Genomic DNA, 21,031 nt, shown 5'->3' with positions numbered 1-21,031 from the left:
AAAAAACACCATTTAGTATGTTTTTTAAGCCTTTTGAATTACGGGGACATAGGCAGTGTCCTCAACCACCTTCATATTGTAATACCTCTGTCATACCCATGTCATTATACAAATTTGTGTCCTCATAAACCACATAAACATGCACACACACACACGTGTATATATATATATAGAGAGAGAGAGAGAGAGAGACAGAGAGAGAGAGAGAACATTTTCTTTTTAAGCTTTTCAAACTTCAAACATGTGGCTGTAACACAGGCTTTAGAATATGACATCATTGCTGCAATATTGTAGTTATAATATTAGTAATATTCTAATGTAATGCTATTATTTAGAAGTCTAAAAAACTACAATAAATAATAAGTGGAATTGATTTACTCTACCAGTAAGTAAATTATCACACAGAGATCACGAGATAGACCAGACAAATATGACTAAAATACTTTGGCTGCATGCCAAAGTCTTTATTGTTATTCTTAGATATAAATATATCACAAACAGTTTCTATACACCCTAAAAAAATCCCCTTGGGATTTTTAGAGATATTCTGGCAAGAGCCTCCTCGTTTTGTAACTAAAAGGGGTCATGATGTGTTGATCATGGGAGTTGTTGTGACATTGTGTCTATGAGATCACCAAATTAGCTACTGATGGCTGGGAAGTGATTACGCATCTAGCAAGTGTGCACTTGTACCTGAGAGTTGACTTGTTTCATTAGGTCCCGCAGATCTATTTGCAGACTAACAAATCTTTGGCACAAGCTGGGCTGAGGCTTTCCTCGTTTGCCTATTCTCTGCTCTCTTCTTTCCTTCGTCGCATCTCTCTCTCTCTCCAGCTGCTGCCGTTGAACTTCCAGGTGAGTCCAGAAGGTTTGGAGGTTGTGAGAGGCCAAACGCAAACGCTCTGTGTCCTGAACCAAGCAAAATGAAAAAAAATCAAATATATCCCAGTGTAGAAAATAACTAAATACGCGATAAAGACATGATGCACACCTGCATGTATAGCCAGGTCTGATAACTGACAGTAACCGCAGGAAGTGTGCTCAGCATCAGCTCTCTGTATTCAAAGAGCTCTTCACCAAACAGCTGTTGTTTCTGTGAAAACAAACCCGCATGGTATGAACATTTAGATACAAAGTGGATTATAATAATAAAATGTGACAACACATGTCATATTGTCGTTAATATGTTTCGGTTTTTTATGCAAATAGCATTTCGTTTTCTTACGTAGCGAGACAGAAGTTCTTGGACACGTGCGCGAATAGTGCGCGTGAGGCGCAATGAATTGGAGAAGGACAGCGCCCCCCTGTGACCCAGAGGCGAAGAGGAGTTTGTGGACACCATACAGATGAGGATGAGGATGCAAAGAGGAGACAGACACCGCCGAAACATCTGCGAGAATGGAAAGTGAAACTGTTAGATCATTCAAAGTAGTGGCACCTTCAATATTATGCAGATACAATGTTGTATAACAAGACGCACGGTTTATTAATATTATTCGCCAACGTTTTTATCGATCAAATCTCACGTCAGAGATCAACCAGTAGCCTCAGTAGAACAATTTCGCATAAAAATACAGTTAAGTAACGTTGAATCTGATACGTGGGACCGTACACATTTGGAATATTATAACTTAATAATAATAAAGATTTTTTTTTTCTGTCTAGTAAGTGATGCTGTAAATAAGAGGTAATAAGAAAGTTCAAAAGATGTCTCTTACCTCTGTTTAAATAAACAGCACTTGATTGCTCAGTCGCCAGCAGTGATTTGAGGTGATGCACTGGAGATAGCATCTTATATTCGCTTCTATCGTTTCGGTTTCGCTCTTCTTGGGAATGCCAGTGCTTGTTCTTCTTTTTCAAAACGCGTATAGCTAGCCAAACAATTCCAAGAAGTACACTATAGTCTTTAATATTGTACTATATTTTCATGTTTTCATGTATAGGCTGTATAGGTCTAACTTTTTATTTCTTTATATATTTTTTTCTAGAGATAGCCTAACTTCTACTTCTTTACATGACATGTTAGCTGACTAAACAAAAAAAACTAATAAATATAGAAACACTGACAAAAAAAAAAAAAAAATGGAATGAGGTATAAAACATCAAGGAAATCAAAATGCTAAAATAGACAAAACGATATAATGGAAATTAGGATGTATATATGAAATTGATAGAATGTGAACAAGAAAATGAAATGCAAAACTTATTTGAAAGCATCTGTTAAAAGATATTTAATATTACTTCTGTATATTTAAAACAAATGGCACCCTCTCAAAATAGAATTGTATATCAGGGAGGGTTTTCAAACATGTAGCAGAATTTATTATTAAGCCAGAATTTTATTATTAATTATTATTATTTAATTTTTTTATTTTTTGGTCAACATGTTAAAATAAAGTGTAAATAAATGATAAAATTATATAATAAAGCATAAATTAATATGTAGGTTGTAGTTGCATTGCATTTTACATCCGATGAAGACATGGAAACTCGCATGACAGTCCCTATGGGGAAGGCCCTCTCACGCTTCCTTATGATCTAGTCTCTGTCTCTCTCTGACGTTGTCTTACTCAGCAGCTGCTTTCTACAAGAAAATGAAATGTCTGTTTTGCCCCATGACCAGCTGGGGCATAAATTCACAAAAAGTACCTTCTTAAATAAGGAGACCACAATATCTGTAAATTCGAAACATCTGTATAAAAAACACAGAAAAATCATGGTTTCACTTGCTCTAGAACTAATGCATTGCAGCCCTGTATCCCCCGTACATTTATTTGCTTTTAGCACATCTTTTATCCCATTGGGGCCTCCATGGATCAGATTTGTTAGTCCAGAACATCCCATAGATGCACAGTCAGATTGTGAATTTGGATCAGAACTATTCCTGAAATCATTCCAGCACAATTTCTGCAGTGTGACAGACAGGGTGCATTATCCTGCGGAAAGAGGCCACTGCCATCGGGAAAACACCTTTGCCATAAAGCGGTGGTATGTGTCAAAGTAATATCCACATGAATGCAAGCACCTATGTTATGCAGCAGAATGCCCATAACCCTGGCACGCAGGTTGTCTTTTGGTAGGTATTAATCACTGTATACCAGGAATGGGAACACTTGCTGTTTTGGAGATGCTCTGACCCAGTCGTAGAGCCATCACTATTCTGCCCATTTTTCCTGCTTCCAACACATGCAAATTCAAGAACTAACTGTTCACTTGCTGTATAATATATCCCACCCCTTGACAGGTGCCATTGTAACAATATAATCAATGATATTCACGTCACCTGTCTGTGGTTTTCATTTTGTGGCTGATATATTGCTGAACAAACTGGAATTTTCTTCTTTTGTGTTTTTCTGCAGTTCCTGCTGCTTGTGGAAATCAAAAGAAGATTAATAATAGTGCAAATAAATGTTTGTTTGTTTGTTTGTTTATTTGTATTTTTTTTTACAGTTATTCAAAACATTTCTGACCTGCAAGTCAAAAACAGCAGGTAAACATGGTAAGTGCAATTCAGTCCTAGCACGTGGCTTTGAGAAACAACTAAAATATATGAACTAAAACTTTACAACTAAAACATTAAAAAACTAGTTTTAAAAGGAAATCCTCTGGATTGTTCTTGTACATTCCCAGTGTTTATTGAATTTACTTTCTTTCAGTCTGTCTAATCTGGGATATTCGAATACTACAAAATATTTTTTAGTTTTCTCTTCTTTTTGAGGGAATATCCATTCTAATGACACTGGCGATTTCATTTGCTGTGAAGACATGAAGTTTTAGACATGCAACACGGTGTCACTGGATTTTGAGGTAATCATATGACTATTGTTTAAAAGAAGATGCCACACATTCAGACCACAACTACTATGTAAGTTTACGTATAGTTTACAGTGAGTAAAAATGGTGAGGTTTATTTGATGATGCAAAACCGCAGTTGCACCACATGAGCTTCTTACTTCATGTTTTTCACGCCAGAAATTTTGAGTTGAGCAACACTTCCTTTCTCAATTGCTCTCTCTCTCTCTCTCTCTCTCTCTGTCTCTTTCTCTCCGTCACACTTTTCTCTTTCTCAAGTGATGTCAATTGTCAGAGAGGAAAACTTATTTAGGAACATGCATATGTATGTTCACATAATTAAAGAGGTAATTATAGAAAGCCAATGCATGTTACATTTTTAATTTAAAATACAATTTCATATATTATGTACATTATATAATCAGCATAAATGGAAAAAAAAATCATTGAAAATATACATGATTTTTAAGAATGTCTTACTAAATGGTTTATCTCCCTTTCATGTTATTGGCAACAGCACTAGAGCTGCATGCCCTTTAAGCTTAATTGTATCAAATGTGCTTTTGAAGAGTACTTGAAAGTATGAAAAAGTGTAGCTGCAGGTAATATAATATTAATTATATAAAAGTCCACTTAAATGTACATTAAGAGTGTCCACTTTTAAAAAGTGCACTTTGTAATCATGTAAAATAAAACTTTTTATATTAGAGTATGTTGTCATGCTTTAAAAAAGTTGTTATTTTGATGTGTTGACTAACAAAGCACAAGCACTTGATGTTGTACTGTTTGAATTGTACTGTGTTATTTGATATTACATTTAAAGTTATATTATATGCACTAAATTGCTTCATTACAAATGTGTAATTATATTTGCAGAATTCTCAAATTACATATAAAGATGTCAAAGATGAAGATAAAGATGATTATTTGTCAATTTATCATGTAATCCAGCATTATTTTAGATGATTCAAAGAGCATTTTGACGATTTGAAAAGCAGTTCACAATCTTCACATGATCAATGTTGCAAAATTAGAAATAGAGCAGAATCAGAAAAATACTTTTTTTTTTCTTCTCGTTTTACATCATATTGTGTCTTTGTTTCAAATTTGTAAAGAAAAAAAAAATCCAGATTTGCTACATTTTGAGTTCCAGATTTTTAATATGGTTTCAGACATTTGAAATCCAAGGCATAGAAGAAGTGGTGGGTGGTTTTCTTAGTTTGGTCATATTCATGTTCATCAAGGAAGTAAACCCCATCATGACTCTTCCTGGTAATCCCTTGAGTGATCCTCTGTGTCAGTTGGAGAGGGCAAAAACAGAGAAGTAGGGCGAAAACCACATGGGTGGAGGCGGAGCAAAGCGGTGGTGTACAATTTGTCATTTCTTGTTGTTTCGCGGTAAGCCGTAGGAGGGGGTAATTCTCTGACAGACACCCACATAGATTTCACTGGGGGTCACAATGTCTACTGAGATTTATATATGACTCAAATGACTTTGTATGCATGAAGACATCATTAAGATGTAACACATACCATATATATGTATTTACACATAATATATTAAAAGTGAATTTAATGCAGGCAAAACCATGCCTTTGCAAAGTATGTTACAATGTAAACAAACTGTATCATAAATACACTTTTGGTATTAACATCCCTCCTGATATTGTTCTAGTATTTCTTCCTCTTTTCTATTTTTCGAGCAGTGTCTCTATTTCCGTTTGCTGTCATTCTCAGTCCTGACTCAACCAATACTGTATATTAGTTTTCCTTATGACACACCAGTTTTTTTTTATTTTTCAGCTAAAACTTACGATCTCACTTCTCTCTCTATTTTCTTTCACAACTTCTTTTTCCCTTATCCTCATTTCTCCGGATGTTTAAACTGCATTTTTTGTTGAGCTGGGTTATTATCATGACATAAACCCACTGCTCACTTTATAAGGTACACCTAGCTAGTTCGGGGTCGGACCCCCTTTTGATTTCAGAACTGCCTTTCTTCTTCGTAGCATAGATTCAGCAAGGTGCTGGAAACATTCCTTGGAGATTTTGGTTGATATTGACATATTATCACGCAGTTGCTGCAGATGTGTCAGCTGCACATCCATAAAGCAAATCTCCCATTGGATTGAGATCTGGTGATTTTGGAGGCAATTGAGTATAGTGAACTCTGTCATATTCAAGAAACCAGTCTGAGCTTTGTGACATGGCGCATTATCCTGCTGAAAGTAGCCATCATATAACGATGTGTTCATCAGATGTGTGTATGCTCTCCTGCATACTTCAGTTATAATGAGTAACTGTTGCCTTGCCATCAGCTCAAAGTCTGGTCATTCTCCTTTGACCTCTGGCATCAACAAGGCATTTTCATCCACAGAACTGCCGCTCACTGGATATTTTCTCTGTTTTGGACCATTCTCTGTAAAGCGTAGAGATGGTTGTAGATATAAAGACCAGTAGATCAGCAGTTTGTGAACTGTCTGGCACCAACAACCATGCCAAGTTCAGTGTCACTTAAATCACCATTCTTCCTCATTCTGATGCTCCATTTGAATTGTCTACATGTCTAAATGCATCGAGCTGCTCTCATGTCATTGTCTGATTAGATATTTGCGTTAACAAGCAGTTGAACAGTTGTACCTGACAAAGATGCCTAATAAAGTGGCACAATATTTACAAGACAACGCAGATCCTTAACCAAATTACAGTATGCCATTAGGTTTTATTGTCAAATGGACTAAATACAGTTTATTGGCTATCAAATGAGATCAGACTTGCAGTCTACAGCCAGTAGGTCTATATTATGATTCCTATGGTATCTTTTATTTCTGGAATTATGCCTGGTTTTATATCTGGTATCACAAGTTCTCCTTGTCTGAACGTGAACTAAAAAGGCACAGGGATAAGAGAGTCAGACAAACTTCGTTATCGATCATTGAAAGCTATTAATAATACTAAATGTTACTACTAATAAAATATGAATAATAACAGTAAACGTTTAGTTGATTGCATGACAAGGTTGTTAAGAAAAATGTACATATCTCGACAACTATAGAGACAGCGAGAGAGAGCAAATAACAATACTTGATCCTGCATTCTTGGTCCAATGCTGGAATCCTAAAGGTGAGCCTATACACACATTGAACTCAGTTTAGAAGAAAACTTCTGAACTATGAGAAGTTGCCCAATAGCCTGATGAGGCTGTAGTTTACAGTTTGCACACATTTAGATCAGGGGGGAAAAGGGGGCTGTTGCTTTCAAATGATCCACAAGATGGCAAAAATAACCTAAAGCTATCGCTAATTCGAGAATGTAAGAAGGCCTTTTCTTTTGTGAATTCTATTGGGATGGTTATTCATGGGCCAGCAGACCTCTTGCTAGACCTTTTATATGAATTCAGTTTACATAAAAATATCCAGATGCAGTTGTATTAGAAATGCAAAACAGAGACATACTTCCAATCCAATCCAACAGTCAGGCTGAGTATAAAATAAAATATAGTATATAATATAATAAAGTATTGATACATGGAAAACTGAAAATAGTAAATCTGCCATTTAGATTTGCATTTAAAATTCTTCCATGTTTTATGTTTTCCTTCTGGTTTATTGTTCCCTTTTACCTAGAAAACAAGACTGACATCAAGCAGGGAAAGCAAATAAACTAAGTTTCACCATTCACAAGCATCCCGCATTGACTCCAGCAGAACAGAGCCCACAAAGGTGACTGCAGTTCAACATCTGGGCTCTGATAGTCTCTACACGCATCAGCCACACACCACCTCTTTTGGTATTCATTATACATATTATTTATTCATCTTAAATTTATAATGAAAATATTATTTTGCTAAGGCTTTATTTATTAAGAAAGCCAGTTTAAGAAACTTCTGTATAAAATTTACAGTCAGATAATGTTTGAATACCAGACACCAGCACAGTTATTGGAAATTGAAAGATCCAGATTTCGCAACATGCATCAGCTAAATACACACAACTTTTCTTTAAAACTGATCTAATTTTCCACACCCGGATCTTTATCATCTAATTGCAAAAGTCAGAATCAATTCCTGACAATCCCTGGCATAAAACAGCAATAGTGAAAGTGGCCTACAAATGTTTAGGGGGATTTCTTGTGTCCTCTTTCCAAGAAAACAGAATCAATGAATTATAGTCAAAATTCTTATAAGTTGCTAGATATGCAGTTGAGTTTACATTTAAATTTGAAGTTTGCCTTTATCTTGTTTGACTACCAGTGGTACAAAATGAAGTAAAATCACATGGGTGGCAAAACAACTGACCAGAATTTTTTCTTCACATTTGTTTAGAATTTACAACTAGAACTAGACAAGAAATATTATAATTTAAATAATGAAGAACTTCATTTCTTTACCTCTGGCGTAGTTTCTTTCACATTTTTACTTTTGCTATTTTACATACTTGCATATTAACTTGTGTGATGTACATGAATGCTGTTCTTTTGGTCTGTGGTTTGAAAGATGATTGCAATTTTTAAAATGTAAAAATCAGATGAAAATGCTTCGTATTGCACGTGTAGACTAGCAAGTGTGTTGAAACAGAGAAAGTACCAGATGGGATTTTGTTTTCACACCTGTATAGCTGACTTTTGTTTTTGTGTTCTTTTCTTTTTTCCTTGATTGAGAAGTTCAGTCAGGGCATCCTCAGTGTATTCTTCACCTTACATGAACCAAAATCATGTGACGCGACACCAACTGTCTTTGGACTTATGGTCCACCAGTATGGAGCCAGCACCGCTGAGTGCCGATCAGAGGCCGGACGGGGGGGATTGTTTGTATAAATAAATTTTTTTTGACCTTGTTTATCTTGTGAATGGCTATTTGTGCCAATTCTGTCCAGCTTTCTGATTTGCACTTACAACAGAAGGGGATTTCGAAACATCTTTTGTGTACTCCATCGCTGGATGCCCAGGAGATGGAAGGGAGGGGGCATTTATATGGGGTGCAGGGGTTATATATAAAAAGCACACTCTCTGAATGATTGTGGATGTGTCTGGACCTGCAGAAAGTTGGAGAGCAATGATGCATACAGTCAAGCTGCTCTGTGTGGTTTTCTCATGCTTCTGTGCTGTCGCCTGGGCTTCATCTCATCGCCAGCCATGTCGTAAGACCTTTTTTGTCTTTGCAGTTAAAGAAGAATCAGTTTCTGTAAATGACTGTTTTTAACATTACTGACATTACATTCTCCGAAGCTGTAGCTGATGTGAAGACATTTTAATTTTAATATTTCTTTTACAGATTCACCACCACTGACCAGTGGAACAATGAAAGTGGTGAGTGTATAAAATTTCAAAGAGATGTTTAATATTTATAGCATACAGTTAGTGTACAATTTGGCTCTGTAATGAGAGAACCTTTAAAAATAGTGCCTTTAAAAATGCTGTGTCATACAAATACATGCATAAGCCCTTGTTTTTTCACCACTTATGAAACAATATAATTCAGTGATTGTACAAGTCTTTTTAAGTAATACAAACACTAATTTTAAGGCATCTATAGTGATAATATTCCCTTTAAAATGCTTGTGTGATAAAATATTTGCTCAACATAAGGCAGTTTGGAAAAAAGGACATTTTGCATGGTTTCATTACCAAAAACCTATTGTAACGTTGAGAACTATTAAAAGCTGAAAAAATAGTATTTTTATTGAACATTTATACTGTTCTCTTTTGTTTCACATGCAAAATGCACATTCAGGTTTCAACAGGGGGTCATGACCTTGCATCTGGAGAGTTCAGTTATGACTCCAAAGCGAATAAATTTCGTTTTGTGGAGGACACTGCTCACGCGAACAAAACTTCTTATATGGATGTGCTCATACATTTTGAAGAGGTAGGTCTAATCAGCAATTCTGACTCTCTCTGTTCCTCTTCCTCTTTCAGTGTGTGATTTACAAGTTTTTGTTTTTTCAGCAGTATATATTCAAACACCTTATTTCCACACAGGGTGTTCTTTATGAGATAGACAGTAAAAACGAGAGTTGCAAGAAGGAGACTCTGCAGTTCCGTAAACACCTGATGGAGATTCCACCCGATGCCACTCACGAGTCTGAGATTTACATGGGCAGCCCCTCCATCACAGAGCAGGGACTCAGAGTTCGTGTGTGGAATGGAAATTTGCCTGAACTTCATGGTCAATACCTTTTTTTTTACTTTTTGGTTATTTTATTGTTTTTCATAATCATTTTACTGTTTCAAAATATCATGTTTATTTTTTGGTGGGTTCCAATTTCCTTTTCAGCGCACTACTCTATGTCCACCACGTCCTGTGGCTGTTTGCCGGTCTCTGGCTCCTACTATGGTGAAAAGAAGGACCTTCTCTTCAGGTACAGCAGAGATTAAATTCACGTTTCTCTGAAAAGGTTTTTGAAGATGTCTAAATATTATTGTATCCTGCAGTTTTACATATCAGTCATTAATCTGTGCTATTTTCTCCTTCAGTTTCTTCGGTGTTGAAACAGAAGTTGATGACCAGCAAGTCTTTGCGCCCCCGGCCTATTGTGAGGGGGTGGCATTTGAGGAGGCACCAGACGACCACAGCTTCTTCGACCTGTTCCATGACTGAAAAAAACATATGATATACTAACGGCCAAAGATGGCTACACACAATAATAAAAAGAGCATTTAAATAAAAAATATTTCCTGTATCGATCTTTCTTTCTTCAGAAAATGCAGTTTCTTTCTTGCTATCTTTTGTTGTCTTTTGCAACTTGTTTCTTCACTGAAGTCAATAAAGCTGAGCTTTCACTGAAATCCATTTTTGATGTCTGTTTGAAAAACACGATAATCACAAATCGATGTGGACAACAGAGGTGTTAAAAAATCAGCAATTATACAGCATGATTTAAAGATCATTGAATGGAAAGAGGGGAAAAAGTTACTAAAAGTTCTTATTTCCAGGAAAAGTTAACTAAATGAATCAATCAAAAAGAGTTTTATGTGCAATGCAGTGACAAAAGTTTTATATCAGTCACCCTTAACCACGTTATTGAATAGTTAGTTCACGCTACTAAAATGATAATAAACACAGGATCACTGAATAAATGTTAAATGCACAAGGATGAATGGCAAACTAACTGCATTTATTTACTTACTGTTTAGTGCTACAAAAGTTTTTGTTTATGTGTTTGTTTCAAGAACAAATAGTGATGATCCCAAAAATGTATTCAATTATGCACAAGCAATGTTCATGGGATGGCAGGGTCAGTGTCACAGACAGAAAGAGATTTGTGGGAAGCCACATCACGTGAAATCTTGTGAAAGCTGGATGGAGCCTCCGTCTGACGTATCTTCACTGTCTGAGGTTTACCTAACCAGCACCTCTGTCTCTCAGCAAAGTCAGGGAAATTTCACAATTTCACTATTTAGAGATACAGATAATTCATTCATAATGACATGAATATTTCTTTCTTAATTTTAAACATTTTGTTTTAAATAAATGCATAATCAAATAGACTTTTTACATGCAGTTTTTGTTTTATTCAAATAATAAAACCAATCATGATTTAATCATTTCACATGGCTTTGCACTTTTGCCCCGTATACACGAAGTGGTAAAAATGATGCATGTAACAAATTAAAGAGTAGTACCATGCATTTAGCCTACTCTAAATTTCAGTAAATCTCCCCCCAAAGTAAATAGGCCTTCATGTACAAATTTAAATAGATTAATACAAAATTACAGTAGTAAGTGTATGGACCTAATCATTTTTTTTTTAAATATATTATTTAATTACATTATTATTATTGTTGTTTTTGTTGTTGTTTTAGTTTACTACTAGCCTAGAAGTTATCCCTCTTACTTTATTGCTGTCTTTATTAATAACAGATTCTGATAGATATGTCGTCTGTTATCAGAATCAGAATCAGAATGAGCTTTATTGGCCAGGTATGTTTACACATACGAGGAATTTGTTGTAGTGACAGAAGCTCCTCAGTGCAACAGAAAGACAGCAACAGGACAGGACACAGATAATAAAGAATAATATACAAATAGGCAATGTACAAAATAGCAAAAACACAATATATAATATAGACAATCATGTGTGTACAGGTCTGATATGTGCAAATTTGAAATGAAAAAATAAGCATGTGTGGTGAATAAATACATTTCTTTGTCTTATAAAATCACACTTAATTTTATGTCTCATTAAAACACACATCATGTAAGTGCCTACGTCAGTGCGTAACGAGCTTTTTTAAAACTTACAGAAGATTGATTGCTTTTATTTGGACGACTGAAGCAATCAGAATATGGTTTCTACAATTCCCTCTGGTGGTGTTGTTGTTATTGGTTGGAGAATCGTGCACGAAACCCTGCCCACCGGAACTAGCGGTGCACTTGACACATAATGTACATTTCATCTCAACAATGGCAATAGCACGCGTTGCTACCGAATATGTGTTTTCTGATTTTTTATTGAAAGAGCAGAGTGACTCGAAGTATAAAGGCGTGCGCCTGGAGCTGGCAACAGACAAACTGGTCACTTTTATCGCGGTCGGGCTTCCTTTGTTATTCATCTCACTCGCCTTTGCACAAGAAGTCTCTGTGGGTCAGTAAAAATATTTTATCACCGCTTTGGAAACATCTGATAGAGACGAAGAGGCTTAAACCTGTGGGGATAACAGGTTCAAACTGATAAACATGAAGCGCATCTCTCGGTTGTCTTGCTGATTTGAACAGAAAGGCTGCCAATTGTTGACAGACAATCGCTAAATCTACGTTTACTCCATTGTTCTTGAATAATGTTTTGTAATATTTCGTTACAGGACGTGTTTTTACACAACTTTCTGTCGATTTTGTTTGGACAAAGACCAACGCCAATCGCTAATCGGTTTTGTGTGTAAATCCAGAATGGGCGCGTTACTGCTGGAGATGGATGCGTCAGGAGCGACGTGCGCGTTCACAAAACAAAACATATTGACACACATGCAGCAATGTAAAATCATGCGAACTGTTAACATCGTATTTCGCAGAATGAATGCACTTTAAATAATTTTTACGTTTTAAATTGCAGTCTTTTGCCTCGCGCATTGTGACATAACCTACCTGTGATTAATTTATTTTTATTTCACACAGTGTAGCCTAGTTGAGGGCATGTTAGCCTATCAAAAATAACACACTTCTTCAATCACAACTTAGCAAAGTCCTACAAAAGAGTTGTTTCACAACATTTAAAACAGAAAAAGAGCATAATCCCAACAAACTCAGAACGTTCCCCTTACGTTTCCCATGGTTATTTTTTGAGAACCAAATAAGAACGTTCTGGGAACCAAAAATTGTTAGCTGGGATGTTATCTTTGATGCTACTGAATTCAGAATATCTTTTTATCTGTAGGCTGTTGGTTACATGTTGCAACATGATCCAAACAAGATAGTTGTCATCTTGGTTATACTATTTTATATATATATTAATTGTATTAGAATATTAAAATCAGTAACACTCTTTGTTAAAGTTCAAAGTCATTTACTCACTCTCATGTCATTCCAAAACCGACTTTAATTTAAATATATTAAGATATATTGAGAAATGTTTCCCCTCCATACAGTGGAACTCAGTGGGCTCCAATAATGTTCTTCAATATATCTTCTTGTGTGCTACTTTTGGCAATGCACAGACATTTAGGTAGATTAGTAGTCTGTAAATTAAAGAAAGCAATTGTCCTTGGTCTTCCCACTTGTTAGTTTTGTGATGATGAATTTAAGATGAGTGCTTGAAAGACATTTATAAATAGACATAATTATCACAAAGCATACCAACATAATACACAGGAATACGGTTTGCTCATAACATCTGTGTTAAGTAGCATATTTGAGTATTTTTTGGATGAGATTAATCTAATTTCCATCCCATAGCTCTTGTTATGACTTAAGATAAGAAAATTACAAGTACTTGTGTAATTTCCTCTCCCTTAGGTACTCAGATCACATGTTTTCCACCCACTAACTTTACATTGAGACAGGCTGCATATGTGGACTCCTTCTGCTGGGCTGCAGTAGAGCATCACCCTACAGAAAATGGGGCTGATAGCACCCCCCTTCATCTACACAAGGTGATGATGAACAGCAATGACATATCCAAAGAGGTTCTTTGTTGCTTTGTTTTTGTCTTATTCTCTGTCTCTTTACTTGCAGTTCTTTCCTTATATCCTTCTGCTGGTTGCCACCCTCATATATATTCCTGCTGTCTTCTGGCGCTTCACGGCTGCCCCTTCCCTATCCTCTGACCTCAGTTTTATCATGGAGGAACTTGACCGTTGCTACAACCGTGCCATTCGCCTCGCCAAGAGCCTCACAACCAAACAAGACAAAGACATTGCAGAAGACCCACACAGGTGTAGTGAACTGAACATTTTCAAAATAGCTGCGATGGCAACCTGAAGTTTTGAATTGTGAGAAATACAATGTTTGATTCTCACAGGGTGCTTCTAAAACTGCTTCTAAAAGCCCTTATCGACACTGTACACTGTACAAAAAAAAAACAGGCTTGGATTCATTCAAAATATTTAAACACTCCAAAAAGTTGGTTTGCTTCAAGATCAACTCGGGTCCAGACTGAGACTCAGTAAATCTGTATCAGTAAAAAAAAAAAAAAAAAAATTTGTTCAGTGAGGCTGCATTTATTTAATCAAAAATAAAGTAAAAATGGTACTATATAATAATACTAAACATTACAAATGTAATGGAAATAATGTTTTTCTATTCTACTGTATTTTTTTTTAAATGTAATTTATTCCTGTAGTGGCACAGCTGAATCTTCAGCAGCCATTACTCCAGTCCTCAGTGTCACATGACCCTTCAGAAATCTTTCTAATATGCTGATTTGGTATAAGAAACATATCTTATTATCATCAACAGTGGATCTTTTTTGGATTTTTTTCAGGAATCTTTCATGTGTAGAAAGTTCAGAAGAACAGCATTTATTTATTCATTTGAAATACAAATCTTTTGTAACATTATACATGTCTATACTATCACTTTTAATCAATTTAATACATTATGCTGAATAATAGTATTAATTTTCAAATCAAAAGAAATATTCACTTTCCTGTACGAATGCTCGTGAACAATGGACTTCTTTGCTATTTAAGCTTCCTTTCTATTTCATTTCCTTCCTCACTCATAACCCAAATATTTAAATATCCTTAATATTCTGATTCTGCTGATCTTAACCTTATTCTTAAACCCCTCTATTCTCTCTCCTTCTCTCTCTCAGTGGTCTTGAAATGACTGAAGCTTGTTTTAAGTACCCTCTTGTAGAGCAGTACTTAAAGACAAAGCGTTCATCTTGGGCTTTGGCTGCAAAATATCTGCTCTGTCGGGTTTTAACATTCCTCACTTTACTGCTGGCCTGCTTTTATCTGACGTACTACATCTTTTGGGTGTCACCCATTGATCAGTTCTCCTGTAACCTGCGCAGAGGTGTGTGCTAGATAATGTGTTTCTGTACGTGTGATACACTCCCGAAATGAATATTAACCTGTGATAGTGTATCTAATCATTTTCAGATGATTTTTCTTTTTCTGAATTGTGTTTGTGTTTGTCTCCAGGTATGTTAGTAAATGAGAGTGTGGTGCCAGATGCAGTTCAGTGTAACCTGGTGGCGGTGGGTGTTTTCCGCCTGCTAAGTTGCATGAATCTGCTGGTGTATTTACTGTTAGTACCAGCTGTGGTTTACGCTGCCTTCCAGCCTGCTCGTCAGCACCAGCGCGCTCAGTTCCTCCGTCCATACCACCTACTGCCTGCTTTCGGTCACGTGCTGGATTTGCAGGCTACCACTCGCCGTTATGATGACCTCAGCATCTACCTGCTCTTCTTGGAGGAAAACCTGAGTGAGCTTAAGAGCTACAAATGTTTGCAGGTTTGTAAATGTGTGCATTTGAGTGTTTGAATTTTATGCATCTGATTTATATTTTTGTCAGGGTGTTAAGTTCTTTATACACAGTGTTGGGTGTAATGTGTTACTAAGTAACACATTACTGTAATTAAATTACTTAACCACTGAAAAAGTAAAGTAAGGCATTACTGTTCATTTTTAGGTAATTTAATAATTACAGTTTCTTATAAAGTACTTGCATTACATACAATAAATAATTTCAACAGTTCTAAAATCAATATTGAATTTGAAATTAAATTTACAGTCTAAAGATATAATTGAATGCAGCGTCTTTAACCCTCTGCGCGCCGGCACATTCACTTTCAGTTTTTCCTGATTCACAGCGAAAATACAGATAAGAATAAAATCAATCGAATCTAAAAAGGGCCTACTTTTATTTTGTGTACGCTGACAAGAACAGCAAAACATTGTGCTTTTGAACAAAACAAACGGTGCGCTTTCTGCTGTCTAGATCTCCGTGAGAAACTTTCTACGTATCACAAACTCGGGAATACTTGACACAAAGACATGAGAAACATGTCTATAGCTTGAAGTGTCTACTTTGACATGAACAATTCAAATAAAAAACAAATATTCTCTGATTATGTAATCCGTATGAAACTAAAGCGAGGTACAGTCTTTCCTCAAAAAAAAAAAAAAAAAAAAATAGATAAAAAAACAAAAAGCCTAAGTAGCCTTCTACTGTAGCCTAATTAGCGATTTGAATAATTAACCTGTTTAATCCCAATTTTTTTCCCAGACTTAAAAATCTCCAAATGATGTGTCATTAGTAACCCTTTGAAATAATCAATAATTATTATTTATTTGAAAATGAAATTTTTGGAAAAGTGTGAAAAATTGTGTTTTATGGATGGTCACAATTGTGACCGGTGGGATAAGGCGAGTACGGAATTAACATATTTCTGCAGTCATAAAAATTGTTATATATCTTAACCAAGCTATTTTAAACTGTTTGATCATATTCTAGGGTTACTATTATGCATAAAAACCCTTATGCATCATTGATAGGAACTAGGGCTGCAACAACTAATCGATAAAATCGATTATTATCGATTATGAAAATCATCGACAACGATTCTCATTATCGATTAATCGGGTCTGCCCACAGTGCACGTCCAACTTCAGCTGGTTAGTCAAATTACGGCACTGAATAATGCATTTCTATGGACAAAATGCATCTAAAAATAGTGGAGGAAACAGAATGAGATTCTGCCGGAGAAGCACGTGATCCAAGCTGCCCAAAACATGATAATTCTTTATTTTAAGCTTTAAGTTAATGCATAAGAGTCATGGCTTGCCCTGTCAGGCGCTTTGACAGATGCGTGTGCGTCCTCCGCGCAAAAACGTTCAGTTTACGGTCATATCCTTATCTATAAATGCCACAAATTCACGAGAGCATATCCATTTTTGCATAAAGGACCGTCCTGACAGTCTGTGTTAAATTTAAAATACCGAATGAGCGCCGGCGCGTCGGGCGCGCGCACGCGCGTCAGACGGACAGAACACAGTAGAGAGGGAGACAATTAATAGGCTTTTCAGCGCAAACATATCCACTGTGCTGAATTATCTGTTGTTGAAAGTTAATTTAAGGTTTAAAATAAATTAAAATATTTTATAAGAGTAGGAACTTTAAAGGGATAACAGCGTGTAATTGTCTGTCTGAATATAAACATGAGACGCTCCATAACGGCCTTTTACAGGATAAAGAAATGACGAGGTGACTGTGATCAAAGTAGTTCCTGCAGAACATTACTCTTACCTGTTGGTTAACACTGAGTTTGTGTTTTTATTCGTCTTTATTATTATCTTTATTATTTTAATTTTTAATAGAGGTTTAAACTATATTCAGTTTTTACAATGCTTAACAAATTTATGTAAGTTTTTTAACAATGTGTTTATGTAAGGTTTGTGCCACTGCTGCTCTAAAGTAACAGTATTGGTGATAACCAAAATCATTTTTCGGCTTTCTGTACTGGTTAGTACTCCAATATGTGTAAGCTCTTTAGTAACAGTAGTAGGCTATTTTTAATGCTATAATATCATTATTGCTGTTATCTATGAAAGAAAACCAGAGCACTTATTTTTTCTTGTATTTTTTATTTGAGTATTTTTTTTTTTCGCGATACCCAATTGCAGTCAAAAAGTACATAAACAATACCAGCAAGAATGCAAGCTGTTATGAGGCCATTTTTTATTATTATGTCTAATAAATGACAATAACATTTTTAAATTTAAACAAATTTTTGACAAATTCCTAAAATATGTTTTCTCTTTATTATGCTAAGTGGTCTAATAAATTAAGCACTGTATGTTTTCATAGCATTCAGTTGTCACGTTTGTTTGAAGGACATTGGGCAGAATGTGGAATAGTGTTTTTTTTGGGCAATATTTTTTTAATCCGATTAATCGATTAATCGAAAGAATAATCGGCCAACTAATCGATTATCAAAATAATCGTTAGTTGCAGCCCTAATAGGAACACTGAGATAAAAGACAAAAAAAATTAAAATCAACTATCAGAGCATTTCAAAATTGTTACTTTTTTGTAAAATACAACATCAAATTTTTATATTAGTGCTACCAGTATTACATCATCAATATTGTAAAATTTAGAATTTTGAACATTTGAATTTTTTATTTAGTGCAATATTTTGTCATTGCAACATTTTAATGCAATTTTCACTAACAACTGCAATTGGATTTATATTGTAAACCTAAGTTTGCCATTATCCCACTGGTCACTATTGTGACCATGAACATGTTTATTCAGTTTTGTTGAGTGTGGTCATAGAATATGTGAATTCATATATTAATACTAGACATTTTAAAGATAATGTGCACCAAAAATCTTTGTCATATCTTTATGTTAACATACTATCATACTACCCTTTCGTTTTGGAGCTTTGATGCAGTTATCATCTTCTCAAGTTGCAAACAGGAAATAAACTGCTCTGGTCATGTGACAATTTGCACTAATCATGTGAAACTGCACATATTTCACTGAGACCATTTATTTTTTCCATATTTGCAGGAAGTGCACTAAAACATCATTCAGTAAGGTTTTTAGAGCTTTACAAATGAAAAACTGTTTTACTGTCGCTATTGGGATTAAATGGGTTAAAGTACTTATTGAGTAACTAAATTACTTTTCAGACAGAGTAATTAGTGAAGTAATTTAAATACAATATTGATGATGTAATTAGTAATAGTAATTAATTTCTTTTTGAAAGTAACTTACCCAACACTGTTTATACATTGTTATATCTGGTCAAATGCACTAATATCTCATTCCCAGAACTGAATGGCGGTGTCAGTGAGTGAAGACTAATACATTTGTTTGTGATGTGTGTGTACACAGGTGTTGGAGCTGCTGTCAGAGGGAGGGGAAGCAGCATTTGACACCATGTGTCTCCTCAGGACTCTAGGACAAGTGAGGACTGACATGGTGGACAGAAAACAAGCCCAAGCTGTAAATGGAAATGCAGAGAAAGAAATCTCTGAAATGAAGGGTAAGTATAACATCAGTAAAGTGAAAATGAGACGCACAATAATTACTTGCATTTCCTTCACAATTAATTTGCCTTTTTGTATGATTTACTGCTGATATTATGTTGGCTTATTAAAAATAAATCTATAAGCCAATAAAATACAGCTTTGAAAAAAAAATTCTAATCAAATGGCTTTCGTCTTTCTTATGTGAAGAGAATGAACACACTAAATCCATGTTCTTTTTGTCGGGAGGTAGAAAAAAGTAAAACATTCTTGTTGCTAAATCAATATGAATGTGCTTTTCTCTAGATGCCTCTTCTGTTCTGCTGGATGATGGAGGACAGACAGAAAAAAGCTGCAGCTGTGTGAAAGATGTAAGACACAGGGTGGTCTAAAATATAACAAAGTCAAATCAAATGACAAACAATGAGTTTACACATTTTGAATATGAAGGAAATGTAAGATTATATAATGCTTGAATATAACACTGGTTATTTACTAATTTACTAACTGCAGAACTGAGCTGCATGACCTTTTTATGGCTTATATTAATAGAAATTGGATGAATGTTTTTTAGAACTTGATGAAATTATTATTTGCCAGGTTGATGAATGTTAAGACCCTATTGTATGCTATATGAAAACAATGTTACAACATATATACTGGGGTGTCCTTTGTAGGTACAGTATTGTTGCAACAATGAGAGAAAGATGCTAATGTTAAAATACTAACAACTAACTTCTGCCAATGTTGCTTCTTGGTAACAAACCATTTAAATAATTCCTCTTAACATACAAATAATGACTGCAAGAGTATAATGTGACCAAAAAAATCATCAAAGTCTTTGCTGGGTAAGACTTAACTTTAATTAGGCCCCATTTCTAGAGGTAATAATGCACTGCCTATATGCAAAAAGCAATAATCAAATATACAAAATATGATATGTATAATACTATGTATATGTATAATACTGTTTTTAAGTTGAATATTTTATAGTTTTGTATTTATTTGATGCAGATTTATGTCAGATATTATTTTGTAGTTCTAATTGTAATTTTTTGTTATATGTCTTTTTACCTTAAATCCTTCAGAGATGTTAAATTGCATGTCTTCAAATGTGAGCTCTTCAAAAATGGTGCTTGTAGCCCTAAAAAATGACTTTTAATGGACTTCATTCAGGGATGTAGAATACAGGCTTGTAATGTAATAAAAAGCACTCCATTTCCCCCATACATCTGTATTTTTCTCTGTTATCATGGATTTATATACCTTTAGTACATAATAAACTTAAAAATAGCCAAAAGTCATGAAGTTCAGCACTGATGTTCAGATATGTTTCAGTAAACCAGCTTTACATTCTCATTTACTGCTATATATCAAATATTGTTTTATGGCTAAGCTCCTGAAAATCAATAATGAGGTGGCTTTGACAGTTACAGACTTGAAAAACAAAGAAATGGGAATAAAGAACCATAAACAAAGAATCATTTAAGCACAAAGGGTTCTTCAGGCTCTAAATAGAACTGTTGCTATATCTAAAGAACCATTAAAGTTTTTTTTTTATTTTTTTATTTTAGAATAGAGTGTAGTTGTCATTTCTCAAAAACGTCACAGAGGATGTCACAAACATTACTACTGTCTAATGAGACATCTAATCCCATTTTCCCGAAAATGAGATACCCAGAGACATTCTGCTGTTTCACTCACAATCTTTACAAAGAAAAGCCACCAGCTGTCACCTTCTAGCAGATCCATGATCAGGTCATTCTGTGTAAACTTCCACTCTCAACAATGATTAACAATTAACCAAAACCCACTTG

General features: G+C 35.1%; 2 protein-coding genes across 2 annotated transcripts; both read left to right on the top strand.

Moving 5' to 3' along the window:
• Positions 1-8,803: 8,803 nt before the first annotated feature.
• On the top strand, positions 8,804-10,390 carry LOC306869856 (ependymin-like; the record flags this gene model as incomplete). The annotated part of the gene is made up of 6 exons (XM_079416781.1): positions 8,804-8,930; positions 9,065-9,099; positions 9,524-9,658; positions 9,772-9,958; positions 10,067-10,151; positions 10,267-10,390. 6 exons carry the CDS (start codon positions 8,804-8,806, stop codon positions 10,388-10,390), a joined length of 693 nt encoding a protein of 230 aa, XP_079272907.1.
• Positions 10,391-12,153: 1,763 nt separating this feature from the next.
• On the top strand, positions 12,154-20,517 carry LOC306869278 (pannexin-1-like). Its single transcript, XM_079415967.1, has 7 exons — positions 12,154-12,377; positions 13,742-13,878; positions 13,961-14,160; positions 15,042-15,247; positions 15,376-15,686; positions 19,081-19,231; positions 19,521-20,517. The coding sequence occupies exons 1-7, from the start codon at positions 12,197-12,199 to the stop codon at positions 19,604-19,606; spliced, it is 1,272 nt and encodes a 423-aa protein (XP_079272093.1). The 5' UTR covers positions 12,154-12,196; the 3' UTR covers positions 19,607-20,517.
• The last annotated feature ends 514 nt before the right edge of the window (positions 20,518-21,031 follow it).

The sequence above is a fragment of the Barbus barbus genome, assembly GCF_936440315.1.
Source record: "Barbus barbus genome assembly, chromosome: 5".
Taxonomy (NCBI): domain Eukaryota; kingdom Metazoa; phylum Chordata; class Actinopteri; order Cypriniformes; family Cyprinidae; genus Barbus; species Barbus barbus.
Note: the sequence above shows the minus strand (reverse complement) of the source record. Positions and strands in the feature narration are given on the sequence as shown.

Bases quoted from the DNA above. Each gene is read 5' to 3' on its own strand.
- LOC306869278 (XM_079415967.1), top strand. From the start codon at position 12,197: ATGGCAATAGCACGCGTTGCTACCGAATATGTGTTTTCTGATTTTTTA. The intron at 14,161-15,041 runs GTGTAGTGAACT...TCTCTCTCTCAG, and splicing joins ATTGCAGAAGACCCACACAG to TGGTCTTGAAATGACTGAAG. The intron at 15,248-15,375 runs GTGTGTGCTAGA...GTTTGTCTCCAG, and splicing joins CTCCTGTAACCTGCGCAGAG to GTATGTTAGTAAATGAGAGT.